Source organism: Electrophorus electricus, chromosome 15 (assembly GCF_041902795.1).
Source record: "Electrophorus electricus isolate QZ-2024a chromosome 15, ASM4190279v1, whole genome shotgun sequence".
NCBI classification, from domain to species: Eukaryota; Metazoa; Chordata; class Actinopteri; order Gymnotiformes; family Gymnotidae; genus Electrophorus; species Electrophorus electricus.
Window position 1 is genome coordinate 11,556,240 of NC_137511.1, and position 21,932 is coordinate 11,578,171.

The 21,932-nt window shown below is 38.4% G+C and overlaps 1 protein-coding gene across 6 annotated transcripts in view; it reads left to right on the plus strand.

Moving 5' to 3' along the window:
* LOC113582898 (calcium-activated potassium channel subunit alpha-1-like) overlaps positions 1 to 21,932 on the plus strand; it is a 103,054-nt gene that overhangs the window by 42,900 nt on the left and 38,222 nt on the right. For all 6 annotated transcript variants that reach the window (XM_035533367.2, XM_081697461.1, XM_035533368.2 and 3 more), the window contains 14 exons: positions 116 to 227; positions 6,178 to 6,253; positions 6,585 to 6,660; positions 6,879 to 7,049; positions 8,520 to 8,611; positions 12,557 to 12,667; positions 12,959 to 13,064; positions 13,573 to 13,655; positions 13,808 to 13,877; positions 14,839 to 14,994; positions 15,851 to 15,960; positions 16,058 to 16,129; positions 16,972 to 17,058; positions 18,404 to 18,480. In XM_035533367.2, the coding sequence (XP_035389260.2) occupies positions 116 to 227; positions 6,178 to 6,253; positions 6,585 to 6,660; positions 6,879 to 7,049; positions 8,520 to 8,611; positions 12,557 to 12,667; positions 12,959 to 13,064; positions 13,573 to 13,655; positions 13,808 to 13,877; positions 14,839 to 14,994; positions 15,851 to 15,960; positions 16,058 to 16,129; positions 16,972 to 17,058; positions 18,404 to 18,480 (1,399 nt within the window). The remainder of the gene's footprint in view (positions 1 to 115; positions 228 to 6,177; positions 6,254 to 6,584; positions 6,661 to 6,878; positions 7,050 to 8,519; positions 8,612 to 12,556; positions 12,668 to 12,958; positions 13,065 to 13,572; positions 13,656 to 13,807; positions 13,878 to 14,838; positions 14,995 to 15,850; positions 15,961 to 16,057; positions 16,130 to 16,971; positions 17,059 to 18,403; positions 18,481 to 21,932) is intronic.

Genomic DNA, 21,932 nt, shown 5'->3' on the forward strand with positions numbered 1-21,932 from the left:
AGTGTTTTTATTTATATATATATATATATATATATATATATATATATATATATATATATATATATATATATATATATATAAACAACACACAAATATGCTCTGTCTCTCTGTTCAGTTCATTGCAGCTAATGATAAGCTAAAGTTCTGGCTGGAGGTGAATTCAATTGTGGACTTCTTCACTGTGCCACCAGTATTTGTGTCTATGTACCTTAACAGGAGTTGGCTGGGTAAGTGCTGACCATGAGACTTTGAGTTCAGACCATCTTAACACTGGCCCAGGATCAGACTTGTTTGCCCCATAAATTTATTACAAAAGGCTAAACTGTTTATCATACATAACTGTTCCTGCCTCCTGTTTGAATATATGTGAATACATAAGTGGTATTCAGAGGAGCTCAGTATCCAGGAAGTGCTAGCCTCAATCACCACCTAGTGGCTGTGCCAGTTATGGCACATGAAATAAAGATTTTTGAACTTGTTCCTCCTCCTTTGGATGGTTTAGCACATAGAATTATGGTCTTATTTCCAATTGCAGGTTTTTAAAAAAGTTTTTTATATTTTATTTTCATATAGTCTATTGAGATTAATATGGTTAGGTATTATGGATAAGACTTCTTCTGTGACGCCTTCATGCTGTTATTGATGTATTTATATAAGTTGTTGTCATTTCCTTTAATAAGATGGTTTATCAGTTTATGTTGAACTTGGAGGAACCATCTCAGCCCTAGCTCACTTGAGTGTGTGTGGGTGTGGGTGTGGGTGTATGTGTGTATGTGGGTGAGAAAATCTGTTTATGTCTCTGTCAGTTGCTTATACATTTATTAAGTCACCATTACTGTAAATGGGCTTACTCTATAATGGGGGGATCTGCACTACTGCAGATGTTTCTGGAAGGGAATTTCAGAGAGACTCACTGGAAATGTTCCTTTCATTCCCTTAGTGCATGTCAGTCACCTCAAGTGTCTTTGCATGCTGTAGATCTCAAGATTTTCCTATATGTGTTATTCCTTAACATACAATTACCACCCTGATGGATGCGTGTGTGTGCGTGCGTGTGTGTGTGTGTGTGTGCGCGCATGTGGGCAATAATGGCAGGATGTTTTTGTCTATCTGGTGGTGTTGGTTTGTGTGTGTGTATGTACGTGTTTTATATCAGTCAGTTTTCATTGCATTGAGTGCTTCAGAATCCCTTCTGAGCGTCCAATGGGTCTAGTTAACTGTTTAAATGAAAGATAGACCATTTTCATGATGACTGATTAAACAGTGATTAATGTTTGTGTAGGCATTTCATGATTCTCTCAAATGAGTTTTTGTTTACATCTCATTGAGGTGAGCTTCTGTGTAAAGTAGAGGAGATTTGTAGTATATTCCCTGCCCTAGCTGATCAGTCAGACCTGATTATAGTCACAGAATGTGCCTGCCTTGCCCCTCCATGGGCATCATCGACTGCTGGTCATCACAGTGACATCTGTTATTTTTGTGCCCAGGCTTATTGGACCAGGGTTCTGTCAGGACAGCTGAATACAGGACATGACATAAAACTTTTAATATGGACCCTTCTTGAGAAATTTCATAGCCCATCAAAAGTTTAGTGGCAACTAGTTTTTCAAAGTGCTTTGTATAATTCAGCATGTCTGTCAGTTTGCAATATATTAATACACTGCCTGGCCAAAAAAAAGGTCACCACCTGAATTTAGCTAAGCAAATAGGTAAGAGCCGCCCATTGGATAATTACTGTATGGGTGATTGTTTTAACTGGAAACAAGTTATTTAACCCTAATTGCTGCAGTGAGTAGCTTCCCATTTATTAAACAACCATGTTGAAAGACACATCCTGTGGTTGTGGAAAAGATGTTAATCTGTTTCAGAAGGGTCAAATTATTGGCATGCATCAAGCAGAGAAAACATCTAAGGAGATTTCTGAAATTACTCAAATTGAACTGTCCAACGCATTATTAAAAAGTGGAAGGACAGTGGGGAAACATTGTCTTCGAGGAAGGAATGTGGTCAGAAAAAAATCTTGAATGATTGTGATCGGCGATCACTTAAACGTGTGGTGAAATCAGATTGTAGAAAAACAACAGTAGAACTGAGGGATATGTTTAATAGTGAAAGTAAGTGCATTTCCACATTCACAATGTGAAGGGAACTCAAGGGATTGGGACTAAACAGCCTTAAGAAAACCACTTGTCATGAGGCTAACCAGCAAAAATGGCTTCAATTTGCTAGGGAGCATAAAAATTGGACTCTGGAGCAATGGAAGAAGGTCATGTGGTCTGATGAGTCCAGATTTACCCTGTTCCAGAGTGATGGGCGCATCAGGGTAAGAAGAGAGGTGGCTGAAGTGATGCACCCATCATGCCTAGTGCCTACCATACAAGTCTGTGGGGGCAGTGCTATGAACTGGGGTTGCTGCAGTTGGTCAGGTCTAGGATCAGCGACATTATGTGCCCAAAGAATGAGGTCAGCTGACTACCTGAATATACTAAACGACCAGGTTATTCCATCAATGGATTTTTTCTTCCCTGATGGCACAGGCATATTCCAAGATGACAATGCCAGGATTCATCGGGCTCAAATTGTGAAAGAGTGTTTCAGGGAACATGAGACATCATTTTCACACATGGATTGGCCACCACAGAGTCCAGACCTGAACCCCATTGAGAATCTTTGGGATGTGCTGGAGAAGACTTTGCGCAGTTGTCCAAATTTCCCATCATCAATACAAGATCTTGGGGAAAAATTAATGCAACTCTGGACAGAAATAAATGTTGTGACATTGCAGAAGCTTGTGGAAATTATGCCGTGCTGTAATCAAAACTAAAGGCGGTTCAACAAAATATTAGAGTATGTGACCTTTTTTTTTGGCCAGGCACTGTATATTAAAGACTATATGGACCCTGACTATAAGCATACAAGTGTTTTTCGCTTGTACGTAGCCTTGTAGCTGGGGGCGATTTCTGAGTGTGTGCTTTCTCTGAGGGAGGAGCCTCACAGTTGTGGGTGAACTCTGATCTGGCACTTTCTCTGAGGGCAGAGCTTTGTAAAAGGGGAATGAGTTCTGAGTTATTGCTTTCTCTGATGGTGGAGCCTCATAGCTGTGGATGAGCTCTGAATCTGTACTTTCTCTGTGGGGAGAGCCTCAAAGCTGTGGCTGAGCTCTGACTCATCACTTACTTTGAGAGCAGACCCTCATAGCTGTTAGTGAGCTCCTTCATTTGGAATGCCCTGCAACATCACGCAGAAGGCATTATGTCTCTTGTGTTTTGATTTCTCTTGACAGCTGGGTAATTGGTTGATCCCTTTCTTTGTTAATGTGGTTAGAGTGAACTGTATTTATGTAACATTGACCCCATGTTTTGTAATGAAAATGAATATCTGGTAGATTGTTGGAGGAACATCTTGCTAAAGCCAATATTTACCTCAGGGTAACTAAAATTACTTAACTAAAGGTAAAGTTTAACAAGCTAAATTCATTTTCCTGTTGATTTGGTAACTTTTTTCAACAGGTTACTTTCACATCTTTGTTAGTTTTCATCACAAAACATTTATGAAGTATTAAAAGCTCTCACATGCCACTCTGTCAAAGAGCAGCAAATAAATGGCAATATGTCAATCAGGCAGCCAGCAGGCATAACTCACCAGAAGGTCTTGACAAGACACACAATGACTGATGGGTAAACATCTGTTTCAAATTCCTACATAGTTATTCACTACTCCACACACAGTTTGAAGTTCCCTTCAAACTGAATTTTTTCAAACCATACGGTTTGGAATGTCCTTTAAAAGGGCCTAATTCTTGGTGTAGTCCACTTCACAGGGAACTACCAGAACAAATAGAATGCACTGAGTTGAGCCTCATAGGTGTAAGTGAGCTCTGAGACTGCTCTTTCTCTGAGGGTGGAGCTGCTGAAGTTGATCTTTATTGTCATTGTTGTTGATGGCCTACTGCTGACACAGGCAAAAAATGCTTTACTTTGGAGTCCAGGGAAGCCAGCAAGAGCCACAGGCTCCTCCTCAAACAAGGTCGCCTCTCTGTGTGCCACACAGGATGGCTTGCTTGTTCCTGAGTGGCACCCCCTGGGCAGATCCTTGGGCAGTATTTTAGGTGCCAGAGGCTCGCCGCTCCTGGAGACTGCAGATTCCATGTCCTGGAGACTGCAGATTACATGTCACTGTCAGTGAGAGGCTCCCCATAGAGGACCTCCTCCATCTCCATTGGTGGATCCTCCACACAATCGAACCCCAAGTCCGACTGCAGACCAACGTCGTTGCATTTCCCTCTCCCTCCATAATCTGTATAACCCTCGTAGTAGTCCATGTAGGGGGTCGTAGGACCCAGTGGAGTCCACTTCCAAATACTAATCCCCATAGTCCAGCTGGGGTTCGTAGGACTCTGCAGAGTCCGACCCTGGATCATACCCAGGACCCCCACAAAATCCACTAGGGGCCTTCTCCTCCATTGTGGGAGTATGGAGTGAGGCCAGGATGACAGAGGGTCTCTGCGAGGCTTGTGGAAGGGCGTTTGCTTCCTTTTTTTCCTTTCCTTCTTTTGCTCCCCGTCCCAGGTATCCTTTGTCAGTCGGTGTTTCTGTAACGAGGAGGCTAAGCAGAATGCGGGAACGAGTGCGTAAAACAAAGACATAAGTTTATTAACACATAACACGGAAACATAGCATGCAGGCTATGAGGGTTAAACGGCGACAACTGCAATATGTAAATGATAGACTTTTATACATGCATACTAATGACCCACAATGAGAAGCAGGTGTGGAACACAGGGAGGCGGGCATGGCCACACAAACGAACATATTCACATAAACACACACGGGGAGACGTTTGGGAGGAGGGGCCATACCGTGACAAACCAAATCGAAATGGGAGTGTTTCTTCAGGGAGGTGGGGGCTTTACACCAATACAACAAACAAAAATGTATGAAAGCCAACTCAACCACTAACTTTCCTATTTAAGAAGCATTACAACTAACCACTTGAGGCCCTGTGCATAAAGCCTCTAAAGATCAAGTACACTCATAAGGCTCTATATAAAAACCTAGCTAGACAGCAAAGTACTCCTAAGGCCCTATTCAAAGAACCTGGGACAGAAAAAGGGGTACATTCAAACTCAACACCCTATCTCAAAGAGAGTCTACAACTGACAGTGATTTTACAAACTCAGAACCCTACAGATCTGCGTCTACCATGGCACTCATGGTTACTACTGACCAAGACACCACGGGGCACCAACACATTAGAGACACAGGTACTTAAAGAGTGGTTAATTGTCCCATTGGCCAATCAGGTCATCTGTGTTGTAACGATAAGTCATCTCTGCAGCTCACTGGTTTTGCTATGTGCATCACTGTTGTTGCAAATAACCTGTTGTTGTAAGGCTCTTTGTGCTGTCAGGTTCTAGTTAGTTTATTGTTGTTATCTTTGTGTTTCGCTTTGGGTGTTTTGTTTCATTTTTGTTCCTGTTTTCAGTATGTTTGCTTCATTGTGTCCTGGCTTGACCTTGGACTCTGTAATGGCTAAACAAAACACAGGGTTTAAATACGTGATCTAATGGACACTAAACAAAACACAGGTGCAAATCATGATGGGAGGAGAAAACAATACTAAGGAATGGAATCACAACAGGGAAGTAAAGGACATGAGAGAGAAACCATGGAAACATGGATGCCAGGAGGATGGCCAGTCAGGACAGTATCACACTAATATGTGTGTTTGTGTGTGAAGTCCTATTTAGGGCTGTAGTTTTCAATTGTGTAGTGGATTTAGTAGTTTAGGAAGTGGCACTCAGGGCATTTTACATAATCGTGTATGAACCCATTTGTCAGGCCACCTCCTGTTTTGGTTTACTCCAGATTTCATCCCTCTCCATTCTGCTCTCTCAATCTACAAATAAGAATTAATCTCTATATGGTCAATGCTGTGAGATGTATGTCCTATCTTCTCTTGTAGATGTTTTCTTTTTGTTGGGTAAGTGGTTTTGTTGTAGTTTTTATTATCCATGCGAGCAAAAAAAATCATCATTGCTCACTGTGACTTTTAAACTTGTGCACTGCATTTATGAGATACATCTGGTAGAAGCATCTAACTCCAGTTTGGAAGCTGATAGTGCTTTGTTACATGATGGCTGAGTTTGTTCTTCTTGTGTTTTTTCTTTCCATGCAGGGTTGCGTTTTTTAAGGGCCTTACGATTAATACAGATGGCAGAAATTTTACAGTTTTTAAATATTCTACAAACTAGGTAAGTGCATATTTTGCTTATCTGTGCATGTGCTAGATAAATGCATCTGGAATTAAGTGCCTATTCTGCATAGCATCTAAGCATGACAGTAGCAAAAATTATTTATAGCAAGCAGTTGCAGAGCATTTTGTTGTAAATTTATTGATGTGTTAAGTATTATAGGCTTTTACTATATAAGTAAATGTTTATTATATAATACCCATCTCTCTGCATAAAACAATCCACCATTAATCTCACTGAGGACCTTACAGATCTCTCAACCTTCTCTTTGTGTGTAACAGATTAATTTTAGGGTGCATTCACTGATCTAGCAGCATTTTGTTTTCTGCAGCAAATCCATAAAGTTGGTGAACTTGTGCTCAATCTTCCTAAGCACATGGCTAACTGCTGCAGGCTTTATACACTTGGTAAGTTCATGATCCCAAAATGTTAGTCAAAAGAAAATACTGTTGGCAGATATTCAAAATTTCCCCACAGCCCACTGATAAACTCATATATACATTCAAATGTGGTGGTGTGGAATTGACAAAGTATTTTTTCTTTCACTATAAAATAAACATGTAAATGTAGGTGAAATGAAAATAATTGTTTCAAATAACATTCATAGTGTTATTTTATGTTCCAGGTGGAAAATTCAGGGGATCCTTGGGAAAACTTTGAAAATTCCCAGGAAGTTTCCTACTGGGAATGTGTGTATATGCTCATGGTAACCATGTCCACAGTGGGATATGGCGATATCTTTGCTCAAACAGACCTTGGACGCATTTTCATGGTGTTCTTCATCCTTGGTGGTTTGGTAAAAGAACAAATCCCATAATTCTTTTTCTTTCTTGCTTTTAAGTCTCATGGTCACTGTAATCACATCCTCAGACATTGTGTGTTTGAATACCGGAGCTGGGTGCAGATTCTACTTCATGTGAATCCAGCACAAATCCAAACTCACCCTGCCTAGTGCATACCTCCTAAAACGTGCTTCCTGTGTTTTATACATTGTGTGTTATGGTGCTTAGTAACAGCTCCTCCAAAACAACATTTAATGTTTTATGTACCATCAGATTACTGTGCTTTTTTCCTTTTTGTGTATGTTAATTGGAACCATCAATATATAGATTGCCTTTTACTTCTAAATCAAGTATGCAGTTGTACATGTCCCATCCCTAGTTTTACTTTCCTAAACTCCAACAAAGTGTATCAAGCCTTGCTGCATCATAGCACAGTCCTGATTGTCATAGAAGGTAAAATAGAAAAACCACAACAGATCATAGGTTTACTTGTTAAATTGTTTATTTTTTGCATGCTTTGCTAAGACTTTAGAACTCTAATTTACTATCACCACTTATAATTGAGTTTTGGCCCAAACACATTTCTTATTTTTACCCCTACCCTTTATTTTCAAGTGTCATATTGCGACTTGGATCTGAGCTATGTTACAAGCTGCAGTGGTTGAAATCTTCCCTTTTGAAATGGGACAACCTTTCAATACATGTCAGTAGTCATAGTCAGTGGTTTTTATGTAAACAGACTGCACGGGTCTTTGCCAGATATATTCAATATGCTGTTCTCAGCTGTGTTGATTCCTATGGCCTCCTTTTGAGATTGTCTGAACATGTCATTCACAACTCCATTTTCACGCATCAGTTGGTCACCAAGTGCTCTGTAGGTATCCTTGTCAGTCTGCAATAGATAGAGGAGCAGTAAAGTTCAGCAACCTTGCTGATGGACTTCAGTTATATTTTGTATAAGCTTCAAAGGGGGGGAATGTGATATGAAAATGTCAAATTGTGAAAATATTTCAATATGTCAAAATGGAGGGGTAAGGTTAAGTGGTAGGGGCGAGGGAATTTGATGAACACATATGAATGCTTTTTTTCTTCTTGCTTTATCAAAATATTTCCTTCTACACAAAACCCACAATGTTAATGTAAATATGTTTTATCTCTTATATCCAAATTCTGCAATTAGAAAAATAACATTTTATTCTATTTTATACTTCTCTTTCTCCTGTTTTATAAATATCCTATGTGACCAAATATTTCTCAAACTTCTCTAATCTGTTTTTAGTTTCTTCCTCTCTTTTGTCCTTGTCTCAGGCCGTGTTTGCCATAAAGTTATGTTCCTGAAATAATTCAGGAGAAACTGAGAAATATGGTGGTTCTTATAGTGCAGTAAATGGGAGAAAGTAAGTATTGTGTGTGGCTGTTCTGCCCTTACTGCTACAAAACCTCACCTGCATGCCTCTGTGTCTCTCTGTGTCTTGTGCATGTAGGCCATGTTTGCTCGCTATGTGCCAGAAATCGCCTCTCTCATCTTTAATCGGCAGAAATATGGAGGGAATTATAACTTCAACCCAAGAAGAAAGTAAGTCATGCTAACTGGATAAAGTTTTTCTAGTACACTGATGCAAACAAAGCAAAGCAAAGTTTATTTAAATAGTGCTTTTTACAATAGCTGTTGTCACAAAGCAGCTTTACATATGTTCGGGTTCAAGCCCCAGTAGAGCTAGCCAAAGGGGACAGTGATGAGGAAAAGCTCCCGGACAGAAAGAAAGAAACCTCAAGAGAAACCAAGACTCAAAATGGGGAACCCCTCCTCCTCTGGATGACACTGGATAGCATGAGTACATAGATGAAATATGACGTGGAACAAAAACATGAACTAGGAATAATGATCACTGCAAGTGGGGATATTATATTTCTAATTCTGAATTGTGACATGGCAATAGTGTGTCAAGGGTCAGGTCTGGTGGAAGGCCATCTTGGGAAAGTCAAGGGTTTACTCCAGCATGCGTGCAGTAGCACCTCGTGGTAGAGGCTGGTTCAGAATTTGAGTAATATCCTCAAATTTTCTGTATTGAGTGAGAACTCTGACTGCTGCATTCTGAAACAATTGGAGCGTATTTAGTGATTTACTGGAACAGCCTTCTAGAAGAGCATTACAGTAGTCTAGCCTATAGTTTATAAAGGCATGGATGAGCATCTCAGCATCTATAAGATATAATATCTTTAAGGGAAAATATCTTTCGCAGTATGGCATTATTATGTAGGTGAAATACCTGTTCTGAGTACATTACATGTGTGTGCATCAAATGAGAGATTGAAATCAAAGATGACACGTAGTTTTTTTTTTTACATTTGTGGATGGATTAACTAAACAGCCATCCAGATTGAGTGTGGATGGAGATCTTGTATTTCCCAGATTTAGATCCAAGTAACTAGATCTCAGTCTTGTTTGGATTAAGTAGAAGTAAGTTGTTTGGTAATTTCAGAAAAAGAGTTCCCTCTGAATTCATAGATTCAGCTTCAGCTTTTGGGAGCACCATCACTCTGTGTCTGACGGTCTTGTTGAAATGACATGAGTCATTCCATTGCTTATTTTGTATTGTGTAAGCCACCATTGCTTGCAAAGGTGTATTTGACATAAAACTTGAGCTTTTGTGTGTATCTGTGGTTATTAGCAATATAAATGTGTACTTTAAAATGTTTTTTATTTGCTTTTGTAGTGTTCTATTAATGAAATTATGCACACTATTGGAATTATGCTTTATATTAAAATACAGCCATGTATAGAATTAGTGGCATCTTTGATAAGGATGAACAAGGTTATGGAGCCAAAAATGCAGCACAGAATATAAACTTTTATACAGAATACAGACTTTTATTTTATTAGCGTTATTGCAAATAAAAAAGGTAGTGATGGTGACATTTAACCTTAAGGTTATGCAACACATGAGTTTACACCAGTTTATTGCAAGCAAGAAGCTTAAGGTCATGCAACACATTAATTTACACGAGTTTATTGCAAGCAAGAAGCCTTGTGGTGGTGTGGTGTAGGATCATGATTGAAATTCAATCTTCTGAACCAGTTGCTGGTACATGTAACAGAATATGGTGGCACATAGAGACAAAATCAGTGTGCCATATTTGAATATTACATCCACCACAAGATATAGTGGTTGGCTTTTTTGTAGTTTAATGTGCTTGTTTTAGCCAATCAACGATTCTAGAAATTTGTGGTCTTGACTATACATTCCTCCCTGAAATCTTTTTCTTAGTTATATGACAATATTTGTTATCTGTTTGTGCTTGACATTTTGAGTATTATTTTTAAAATAAAACAAAGCAAACTTAAGTACTTATTGGCTACAGCAGTTAGTAATGATATATAGTAATTAGTTTTGATATGTTTTATTCATTAATTTTTATGATCTATGTGTGCATAATTATTGGGCAACTGTTAGTGTGCAGAATTATTATGCAACTAAATGAAAAATGAAAATTTTCCAATCGCACTTGTTTATTTTCATCTGATAAAGTGAGAATAATAAACAAACGAAATTTAAAAGTAAACATTTCTGACATGACATAAAAAATCAGTGACAAATATAACCTCCCTTCTTCTCAATAACAGTCATAATCCTTCAATTCATGGAGTCTGTCACTTTCTTAATCTGTTGACGATCAATTTTTGTGCAGCAGCAACCATAGCCTCCCAGACACTGTTCAGAGAGGTGTACTGTTTTACCTCACCGTAAACTTCCGATTTAAGAAGAGCCCACAAGTTCTCAATAGGGTTTAGGTCAGGTGAGGAAGGGGGCCATGTCATTATTCTTTCATCTTTAAGGCCTTTACTGGCTAGCCACACAGTGGAGTACTTCAGTGCATGCGATGGACCATTGTCCTACATAAAAATTGTGGTGGTCTTGAAAGATGCAGACTTTTTCCTGTACCACTGCTTGAAGAAATTCTGTTCTTAAAACTGGCAGTAGGTTTGGGAGTTGATTTGGAGTCCATCTTCAACCCAAAAAAGGTCGAACTAACTCATCTTTAATAATACCAGCCCATAACAGCACCCCACCTCCACCCGTTACTGATCCAGCCATGGGCCTATCCATCTGCTCCTTCAAGAGTCACTCTCATTTCATCAGTTCATAAAACCTTTGAAAAATCTGTCTTCAGATGTTTCATGGCCCAATCTTGACCTTATGGGTCTTGTTCAGTGGTGGTCAGGTTTCAGTCTTCCTTACCCTGGCCATGTCTCTGAGTACTGAACACCTTGTACTTCTGGGCACTCCAGGTAGGTTGCAGTTCTGGAATATCACAGCACTGCAGGATAATGGGTTCCTGGTAACTTCATATTTGATTCTTCTCAAATTTTTGGTAGTTAATTTGCATCTTTTTTTCTCTCATTATGTTTATTGCAACCCTGTTGATGATTTGCAACAAAATGTTTAATGCTTCTGTGATCACGCCCCAATATCTTAGCAATTTTAAGAGTGCTCCCACTGAAAGATTTTTTTACAGTTTTTTCACTTTTCAGAGTCAGTTAAATCTCATTGGCCCATTTTACCTGAGGAAAAGAAGCTGCCTAATAATTATGCACACCTTGATATAGGATGTTGATCTGATATGCTTAAATCCAATAATCATTTAAGTTTATATAGCTTGGAGTTGGAAAATATGCATAAAATTATGATATAGTCAAAATACTAATACTAATAATGTACACACAGTGTAGGCCATGCATCCTTCAGAATCCTAACTTTACAATCATGTGATATTACAATCATGTGATATTTATTGTTCAAAATGGTATATAGATTAAATTTAAATGGATTGAAAATCTACAGAAACCAAGATTACCCAAATCCAAAAATGTTTAGGGCTGCATTCCACAGTTCTCCCCCTTTGCCAAACTGTGATGAGGATCTGATGTAATGTCCCACTTGTAACAATTTTGAAGTTTAAAATTAAAATGAATTCAAATTTAGGTTCAAAATGAATCCAGATTGAAATTTTATCTAAAATGCTTTCATATTATGCTAAATGAAACCTTTAATGGATGTTCATCTTTGCACATTGCATAATTTTGCAAAAGATTTGTGAGTGACTCAAAGTCAACCTAACCTATAACATACATGTGACATGTATGTTACAACATATATGCACCTTTTCCTTAATGTGACTACCTGTGAGAGTGAAAGAAAGAAATCCCTAGGCAGCTTATTCACACCATGTCATACTGTATATAGTGTAGTGGATAATGTCTCAGCTGATTTTACAGCCCCGTAAATGTTCAGAAACAATTGGTCATGTAGGCAGTTTTAAGGTTTAGAGTTTAATAACAGTCTGTTTGTTTAAAGGCAGATGGTGTTTCATTTATTTATGAATTAAAGGTGTTTTACGTATTGGAGTAATTGAACTTTAATGACTAATGTTGCTGTTTATTTTAATATATTTTTTGAAAGCAGTTTGGTGCTGTTTACAATGGTTTGTTACATGATTGTTCATTAATTTTGTCTTCCAGGCATATTGTGGTATGTGGTCATATTACTCTGGAAAGTGTTTCCAACTTCTTGAAAGACTTCCTACATGAGGACAGAGATCCTGCTAATGTAGAAATTGTTTTTCTCCATCAGTGAGTACGGTGCAGAAGTGTAAAATTACTGGAACTTCAAAACACAAAAAACTTAGCTACAGTTTTTCATGTTAGCTACAGCTAAAGTTACATTTGTTATATCCTGTAAATTGTAAAAGTTGTAAATACGAATCCTTTTCAACATAAAACCACAGCACACACAATATATACACACAATACTTTTTGTCATTCCTGTGACCACTGTGTTTAGACCTCGACTACATTACTGTAATCAGACACATATATATTCGTATCCCTATTTGCAATACTCTGTTGTTTGTGTGTTTATAGTATTGAACCCGATCTTGAGCTGGAAGCTTTATTCAAACGCCACTTCACTCAGGTGGTGTTCTTACAGGGTTCCATCCTAAATCCCTGGGATCTCACTCGAGTCAAGGTATGAAAGTTTGCTTCTTAAAGGATAGATTTTACTGTATTGTTAGTAATTATAAATGCTATATGATTCCACAGAAAATGTTATTTATTGCAAGCAAAATCCTATAACCCTAAGCTTCTAAAACAACGAAACCTGAATATAATTTTCTTCCAATTCACTCTCTCTGTTCCCAGTGCATCAGTAAGTCTCTGTCAATTTGCATGTCACTACAGCCAGAGTGTACCTACTCCCTTGTTTACAAAGCCAATGAATGTTCAGCTATACTCATCACTTACTGTAGATTTAATCAAGGCTTTCATATGATTAGGGCAGACCACTAAGCAGTCTGATTTTGACACTCATTTAGACACATGACAGGCTAAGGGAAATAGCAGCTCATTCAGCTCTTCCAGTAAGAACACCCACAGTTATGGGTATTTGGCCATAGGCATCATCTTGCACAGCTGGAAACAAACATCAAAAGCTACTTGACAAAAACTTAATCTCTCTTTGTTGTGTACTGTTGTAGATTGAACTATCAGATGCCTGTTTCATTATAGCTAATAAATACGCTTCAGACCCTGATACAGAGGATGCCTCCAATATCATGAGGTATGCGTCCAATATCGAGATGTTTACCAATTTTAAATAATGTAGATTTGAGTTGGTATTTTGGTGTCTCATATGTCTATTAGCAGAACAAAATCAACAAAAAGATGCTGGCCCACCTCTTGTGTGACTTTTACTACTGACTTATTCTCTAGAGTGATATCCATCAAGAACTACAATTCAAGGATACGTATCATCACCCAGATGCTACAGTCTCACAATAAGGTAAGGATGTCACATACCGTGGACTCACTCAGAACACTGTGAGTCTAATGGACTGTCCCAATATTCTATTATCTTAAAACATCATTTCAAACAACAGTAAACACTGACATTGATACATGTACCGGTGTGGAAGGGTTACTACTGTGGGTTTAAATCTAATTTCACTTAATAAAGGTTTATAAAGGTAAAATTGTCTTTATACTATCCAATAAAAGGCTTGATTTGTGTCTAGAAAGTTACATTTTGAGCCTATAACTCATCTGTTTGCCAGACAGAGTTTGCTTTAGCTTTCAATTATCTTCTGACTATAGTTTGCTTGGCATATTTAGGTGGTAGGCCATTCTTAACCCATCAGTGACTTGTGGTCAAAAACAGACTAGTGATGCGTGGGATATAGGATGGCTGACAATCTGTGCATTTCAACATCTGTAACTGTACACCACCAAAACACACCTGTAAGATAATGAAGTAATAGAGTGATAATAGGTAGGTGCTCACAATTAATGTTTAACTTAGCCAGGGTTTATAAATAAGTTTCAGTTTCACAAAACACAACCATAATTAACATATTTTATGATGTTTTTTTTGTCTTTTTTGTCATCAAAGTTTTAGATACTCAGACTATAATTAAACCCACTGCATATGCATGAAAAAGCGTAACTTCTAGGCGAGGAGCCAGTAAACCTGTAAATGGCTCCTGTTAAACCTTTCAGGTCAGGTCAGGCAGCTTATGTTTCAGTGTGTGTATGTGTGTGCGAAAATCATTCTCCTTTTTTGTGTGTATATGTGTGCACACATGGTGGGGAGCTGAAGTTTGAGTGTGAGCATGAGTGTGTCTAGGAACTGAGGGCTCCTCTGTGTGGACATGGAAATACATATTTGTGCGAATGTGTACACGTTTGAGTGTGTATGTGTGCCTGCATGTGTGTAGCCAGAGCTAAGTGCATCTCTGGTTCACCAGGCTCACCTGCTGAACATCGCCAGCTGGAACTGGCAGGAGGGTGATGATGCGATCTGCCTGGCTGAGCTGAAGCTGGGCTTTATTGCCCAGAGCTGCCTGGCTCAGGGCCTTTCTAGTATGCTGGCCAACCTCTTCTCCATGAGGTCCTCCATTCAGGTATCTCCTCCTAAATGGCAAAGTGTTGCCCATTTAGAGTGTTTTTATGCTCACAGGGTGTGCTGTGTGCTGAATTGGGTGTATGGCCATTTGCATAGTCTAGGTCAGAACCAGTTACAGTAAGTGATGTGTACAATGGCTCCATTCATAGGTTCATTACATAGCTAGCTTTGGATTTGGATCTTTCAAAACTTTTTTTCAAAGCTAATCTCATCGAAGGCATGATTGGCAAACATGTAAAACAGACCCATGTGGAGTTTTGTTGTGGTCATGTTGGTATGATAGATCTTATAGGTGTACTACTGATGAGGCTTAAATGTTTACAGTGTGGACTGTTTTACTTCCTGTTACGCAAGGTGGCCCAAGTGCCACAGGGCGAGGGGCAGGACGCACAAACTCCAACGTCTAGGACGTACATTTATTAACATTTAAACATACAACACTAACGGCACTCACAAGAATTAGACACGCTTAATTCAAACAAGAAACGGTTGACATTAAACACGGACAAGAAACACCAATACGTTTAACTTTGACAAAAAGAACAGTACATCAAACATTTACCACGTTACATCCACACGTTACGTCAGCAATGACCAACGATACTGCATACCCTGACGTGGGTTTAAATAAACATAGATGAAACGAGGCGCAGGTGTGTGCAGGCGTGGTCACAAATGAAAGTCCTCCCACTGCACGTAGCTGGCCAAACCACGTGCCTCGCGGGTGGCGAGCGTTCTGTGACAATTTAGGGAAATATAAATCAATTTGGACTGTGTATTATCACAAGCTCAATATTAAATGATGTGATATTGAAACTCAGTATCAAATGACTTGAATATAAAATTTTTGTCAGATTGAAGACGATATATGGCAGAAGTATTATCTGGAAGGAGTGTCCCAAGAAATGTACACAGATTACTTGTCTAATGACTTTGTGGGTTTATCATTCCCTGAGGTTTGTGAGTAAGTATTCTATTCTGTTCTGCTGTATTCTATTCTATTCTTTACAATGTCAATCCCAGACATCACCTTCTCTTTGGTCACTGTTGTTTTGTTGCAGGCTGTGCTTTGTGAAACTAAATCTGTTGCTGATAGCCATTCAGTTCAAGCAAATAGATCACAGAAACGTCAAGTGAGTGAATTTGATATTTTTTAATGTGTGTGTGTATATTCAGTGATTATTAGCCTAGTTGTTACGTGATCTATAGTGCATATTGGCTTTGAGCTTAACATGCTGTGAATATCAGATGCATTGTGTGTAACCTGCAAAATACTCTTGAAATGAAGTATGAAATCAAGAGGTCTAGAAAAGATCTCCCTACCCACTACGCTAATCCTATAAGATGATCCTCTAAGATGATCCTGGGGATGTTGTTGCTAATATTGGCAGTAGATCATAATGCAAAGTACTAACATGTTCATATGTCAGTCAAATTTACACACATGCCAGACAAAAAGTATTCCAAATTGTTATGCAGCCCTCCAGAACCACACTACAGTTCCCAGAATGCAACAGGGAGATCATCATCATCCCTGGAGTACTAATCTCGCACACCTGTGCTTCGCTTCATCGCCTATTCATATGCTCCTCTCACGCTTCCTCATTGCGAAATATTGCCTCTGTTTACTTGAACATACAGAGTGTTATATGTTAGCCTACTGTTTATCTGTGTATTGACCTGTTTACATTTCCAGTCTTTTTACAAGTATTGCCTTGCCATTGTTATACCTGTTTACCCCTGTCCTATTGCCTTGCTATCTTCTCGACTCTGATTTTGTATTTGCCCTTTGGACGCGTTTGTCTCTTGGACTGATTCTCTGGATTTCTATCTGGACTATTTGTGAAGTATATAAACTGCTCCCTTTTTGTTATCTGCAAGCATCTGACCTGTCTTGCTACATGACATGAATCTTGCAGACATGGATGGTTTCTCTAAACTAGTATTTGTGTGTATGTCTATGTGCGTGTTGCAGTATGATGATTAATCCAGGAAAACACGTGAAGTTGCAAGAGAAAACACTGGGAATCTTCATTGCCAGTGATTCCAAAGAAGTGAAGAGGTAAAGAGAGAAAGATGGTGAATTTACATTTACATTTTTGGCATTTAGCTGACACTTTTATCCAGAGCGACTTACAATTATGACTGAGAGCAACTTGAGCAACTGAGGGTTAAGGGCCTTTCTCAGGGGCCCAACAGTGGCAACCTGGCAGTGGTGGGGCTTGAACCAGCAACCCCATGTGAATAGTACCAATGGCATTTTAAAGGGGACATTCACCTTTTGATGCACATCTAAACATAAAGGCTATATCAATTGCTCGAATAATTTGGAATTAAAATAAAGACCCCCCTCCCCATTGGTCTCCATTCTTTTGCAACATCCATATTACACATATTTTATACACACGGCTGATACAGAAAGCTGATACAGACAAGTTCCTCATAATGACTTTGTTGACATTCTAACCTTTTGGATGATTTAGTTTTATTACTTTCACGTCAAAGGCAAGATTAGACATTGGCAACCTGTGAGACCACAGCCTCTTTGGCTAATTAAACTAATTAAAATGTTGGCAATGTACAGATTCACTGAACAGTTTGGCCATCAAAATTGGCTATCATAGGTAGTCCGGGTGCCCAGAGAGGACAAGCAGTGCTCCTACTGCCACCTGGAATTGGTGGAGACAGAGCTGCCTTTCCTAACCAAGTGTCCCAAATAAGAATTAGAAACCCATAAGAATATTTCTAGCATCTCGTCTGCATGTACAGATTGCAGTAATAAAGGAAAACTATCCTGTCATGGAGAGATGTGTGCGCTGATTATGTAAGCAGCAAGAGTAATTATTTTAAGTTGGTCAATATTTTTGATTAACAATTGTAAGTAATTATTTTGCAAGTAATTTACTTTCTTTTTTTCTATTCCTATTTATTTTCCCTTTTTGTTTATGATAATTTGATTTGTTGATAATGTAACTTTTAAGATCCTTGTAAATAAAGCAGCTGAACTGAGAAAGAAACAGAGATGAAGAGAGAAAAAATAGAGAGACTTGGAGAGAGAGATGCAGAGATACAGAATGAGGTTGCTCCTGAATCATACCTCCTAAAACACTACAACTCACCAAATATTCAGCATTCCAAAAGGCTCAGTATCTCTACCCATTACTATGCATCACTTAGACACATCACAATTTTAAAACACACCATGCACTTCAACATCCTAAAACCCACACTATAGAATGCTAAATGTGTGTGTGAATGTGTGAAAATGAAAAATTAATGTATGCTAGAGTGAGGGAGGGTTCATGGAACACTGCACTGCTTAGTGTGTAGTACCTTAAACAGATGGTTGGAAAATGAATTGCAGTGAGACAATTCAGAAAATGCTGATGTTATTTTTCTTTGTTCAGGGCCACAGTGTACTGTAAAGCTTGTCATGACAACATTTCCGACCCAAAACTGATCAAGAGCTGTGGATGCAAGGAAAGTAAGTTTTCAAAAGCAGCGTGTGTTATAACAAGAACACATATTTCCCCATAATTCATTGTAAAAACTGTGTATACTTTTAAATCCTCCTGCCCTGTGGAAGACAGGATGTACAGACTCAGAGATCTTGACATACTGCTGTTTGGTACTTATTTGGCCCTGTGTTGCCCTCCTAATGGCTTTCCACTGCACCCCTGGAACTTTTCCAAATGGAGATGAATCATTTAGAAAATGATTTCCTTACGCAGCTTGAAACCATGTAGGCTGTCTGTTCTATATTTACTGACATACTAGATGGAAAATATAATGACAGAGGTGATACAGTTCTCATTTTCCTTTAAGAAGTTTCTATAAGAGCTGTGCTTTTTTCATGGTAATGCATACTCGTGTAATTAATCTTGTCTTCTTTTTTTTGTTTTGTTTTTTTTGTGGGGATTTCCTTCTGTAAGGAGTAATTGGATTTAGTGAAATCTAATGATACCCAATGTGACATCTTTTTCTCTGTTTGAGACACACAAATACGCAATAAAAATGAATCCCATGTTTTTAAGTCAATAGCATTACTGCAATAGCATTACTACAATTTTTAATAAAGCCCTTGAAGTTCACTCTTACTCCAAGGGTTTCTCTAAACCAACCACTAGAGGGTGACCACATCCCATTTTTGGTGGTGGCCATACTCCTTGAACCTCACAAACCACCAGCAGATAAATCTTTTGGCACTGCTGTCATGCATGTTCTCTATTTTACATGTGCATGATGCATTAAGGCTTGCAAACCTGAGTAGGTTATCCCCACAAGAGAGAAAATGAGCTGAGAACACTTGATATTTGTTCTTGATTAAACACATTTATATGTATGGTATTTCTCTCATGCTTTTATCCAAAGTGCCTTACAATTATGACTGAACACAACTTGAGCAATTGAGGGTTAAGGGCCTTGCTCAGAGGCCCAAAAGTGTTAACTTGGCAGTGGTGGGGATTTTACTTGCAACCTTCCGATTACTAGTTAAATACCTTAACCACTCAGCTACCACTGCACACCAGACACATCCTTACATTTTTCTTCCTGTGTTCCACCACATGTTTCATGTTGCCCTACACCAAGATAAAGAATAAAACATTAATTTCCTCTCATTAATTTGTCATTAACTGTAAGCCAACTTCCATATTGTCAATCTAGGAAAATCTTCAGTCATTATGAAGGTGTGCCTCAGGGCCTAATACTAGAACCTTTTATAGATTGTCCTACTGTCCTGTTAACCTGCTATTCTCCTTTTCTCAACTCCAGCTAGCATTCTAGCATGCTAGCATTCGCCAGGTGCACCTGATGGGCTGTTTTAGATTGCAGCAAGGGGGAGCATGGCTGTTCATATGTCTCCCATAGTGTCTGTAGAACCTGCCACACCTGTGCACAGTGTACATGATGTTGTGACTGTTGCATCTGCCGTTCTGACACATTTGTACTTTTTGGTGTCCTGTAGCTGCCATGGGCTTTGGGTCACTTGCATGTTATAACTGTTCTCTGGCTCAGACAGTCATTATAGCAAATGAATGTCACTGACTAAGCCCATCCTTATTTGCATTTTAGGGGATTAACGCAAATAGTGTCATTCAAACGTTCTTTGAAATGAAATATGTTTTCGCTGTTACAAAGAAAAAAACTTTCTTATATTCTTATTATATATAGAACTTTGAATGAATGTCTTGGCCCAAGTGTCTACTGCAATTTGAGTCATGAATGATCATTGTGCTATAAGTACAATTTCAGACAACTAGTGCTAAAATTTAAAAGTACAAATTGTTTAAAATTGATCTTAAAATTTGGAGGTGTGCATAGAGGTTAAATGTTTCTTTGTTCTGGGGAGATGCAGCCCGTACAGTGTTTTAAAAACTTTGAGGGAATTTGCTTTATTGACTTCTGCAGGTTTAATTTTTATTCCACTGTGGTGACAGTGATTGTATGCATGAACTACATCCTGCACTGTCAGTATTTTGGACATGAATTATGGCCATGTTTTAATTTTCAAAGTTACACTGTTCACATACCAGTGCTTTTTGACCTGTATTTGTAGGCAATTGAACAATATTAGCTGATATATTTTTATTAATGACATAGAAGCTTTGTTAAAAAACTTGGTCTGTCTGTAGTTTTTTTCAGAACTCTGTCTTAATTTAAAATTTATTCATAAGCTTTGGTAACCTCTACTCTGGTCTTGTTTTTTAACACACAAAGCCAAGTATACTTTGATATTATATCTCTAGAGGTCCTAAATGAATCCACCCCTTCCGGCTTTAGCTATACTAATAACTCCTGACTCAATGGTTGTGAAGGTGATATTGCCACAATATATAAAAAAGAAATAGGTGTTTCTCAAAAAAAGGTTAGACCAAAGCTTATTTTTTGGTATTGTCATAAATAATTTAGCAGTCCTCCCTCAAAGTGAGGCGATATCTGACCACTTTCTTAAAATTTCTTATAATAGTGTTTGAACTACAATATTCATCTGCCACCCTGTTATCAAATTAAGGAAATTTACATCTGTAGTGGTGACTGAAAGTTTGTGAACCCTTACAAGTTACTATATTTCTGCATCCAACAAGATCATCAGTTGCCAATAATGAATCTTGATATAATCTAAATTTTTCTTTATTTTACATTCCTTTTAGGAGTGTTTGGACATTCAGCTTTTGTTACATGGAGGCTGAATGTCATTGAGATATATTTTATACATTTTGAGGGAGGAGCTTGATTGTTGACTATTGCCAGGTATTAGACATTTGTTGAGGGAGCCTGGTGCCCCCCATGTGATATGTAGTACCCACATCTTGGACCCATCAAGGACCTAAATGGATTCCCTGTAGTAATAGAGATGGGGGAAACATGCTTTCCTGTGTTTGTGGGTGCAAACATAAATACCCACATCAGTCTTAGCTTAGAAAAAAAGAACAACAAATATAATAGATTTTACATACCTACAACCTCCCAAAACTGGCATCTTTTATGTTTGTTAGTTGGCCAAGATCATTCATGTAAATGACCTTTCAGTCAGGACTTGTGAGCATCATGTAGCTGATTATTACCATTTGCGCAATCTGCAGCTGGACAGGAAGCATGGATATAATTATAATGTGACAAATTTCTGCAATGTGTCAAACACACAGGAATTGCTTTAATAAATAATAGGTCAGGTCATGAAAGGTCATAAAAGGCAGGTTACAAAAGCATAACTGTATATTATCTCTCTCTTTCCTAAGCAAATAGCAGAATGTTAGGTAGTGTTCTAATGTTCTGTCCTTGTCGTCTCCTTTTCATGGTTTTCTCACCATTTCATTTTGATTAACAGCTGCTGCCTGTCTTCTCATGAGTTCATCCATAACCATTAGGCACTTTTAAAGACAAGCCTTCTGTTGGAGTTTTTGAGGGGTCTCATCTTTCCTGTAGTCTGATTTC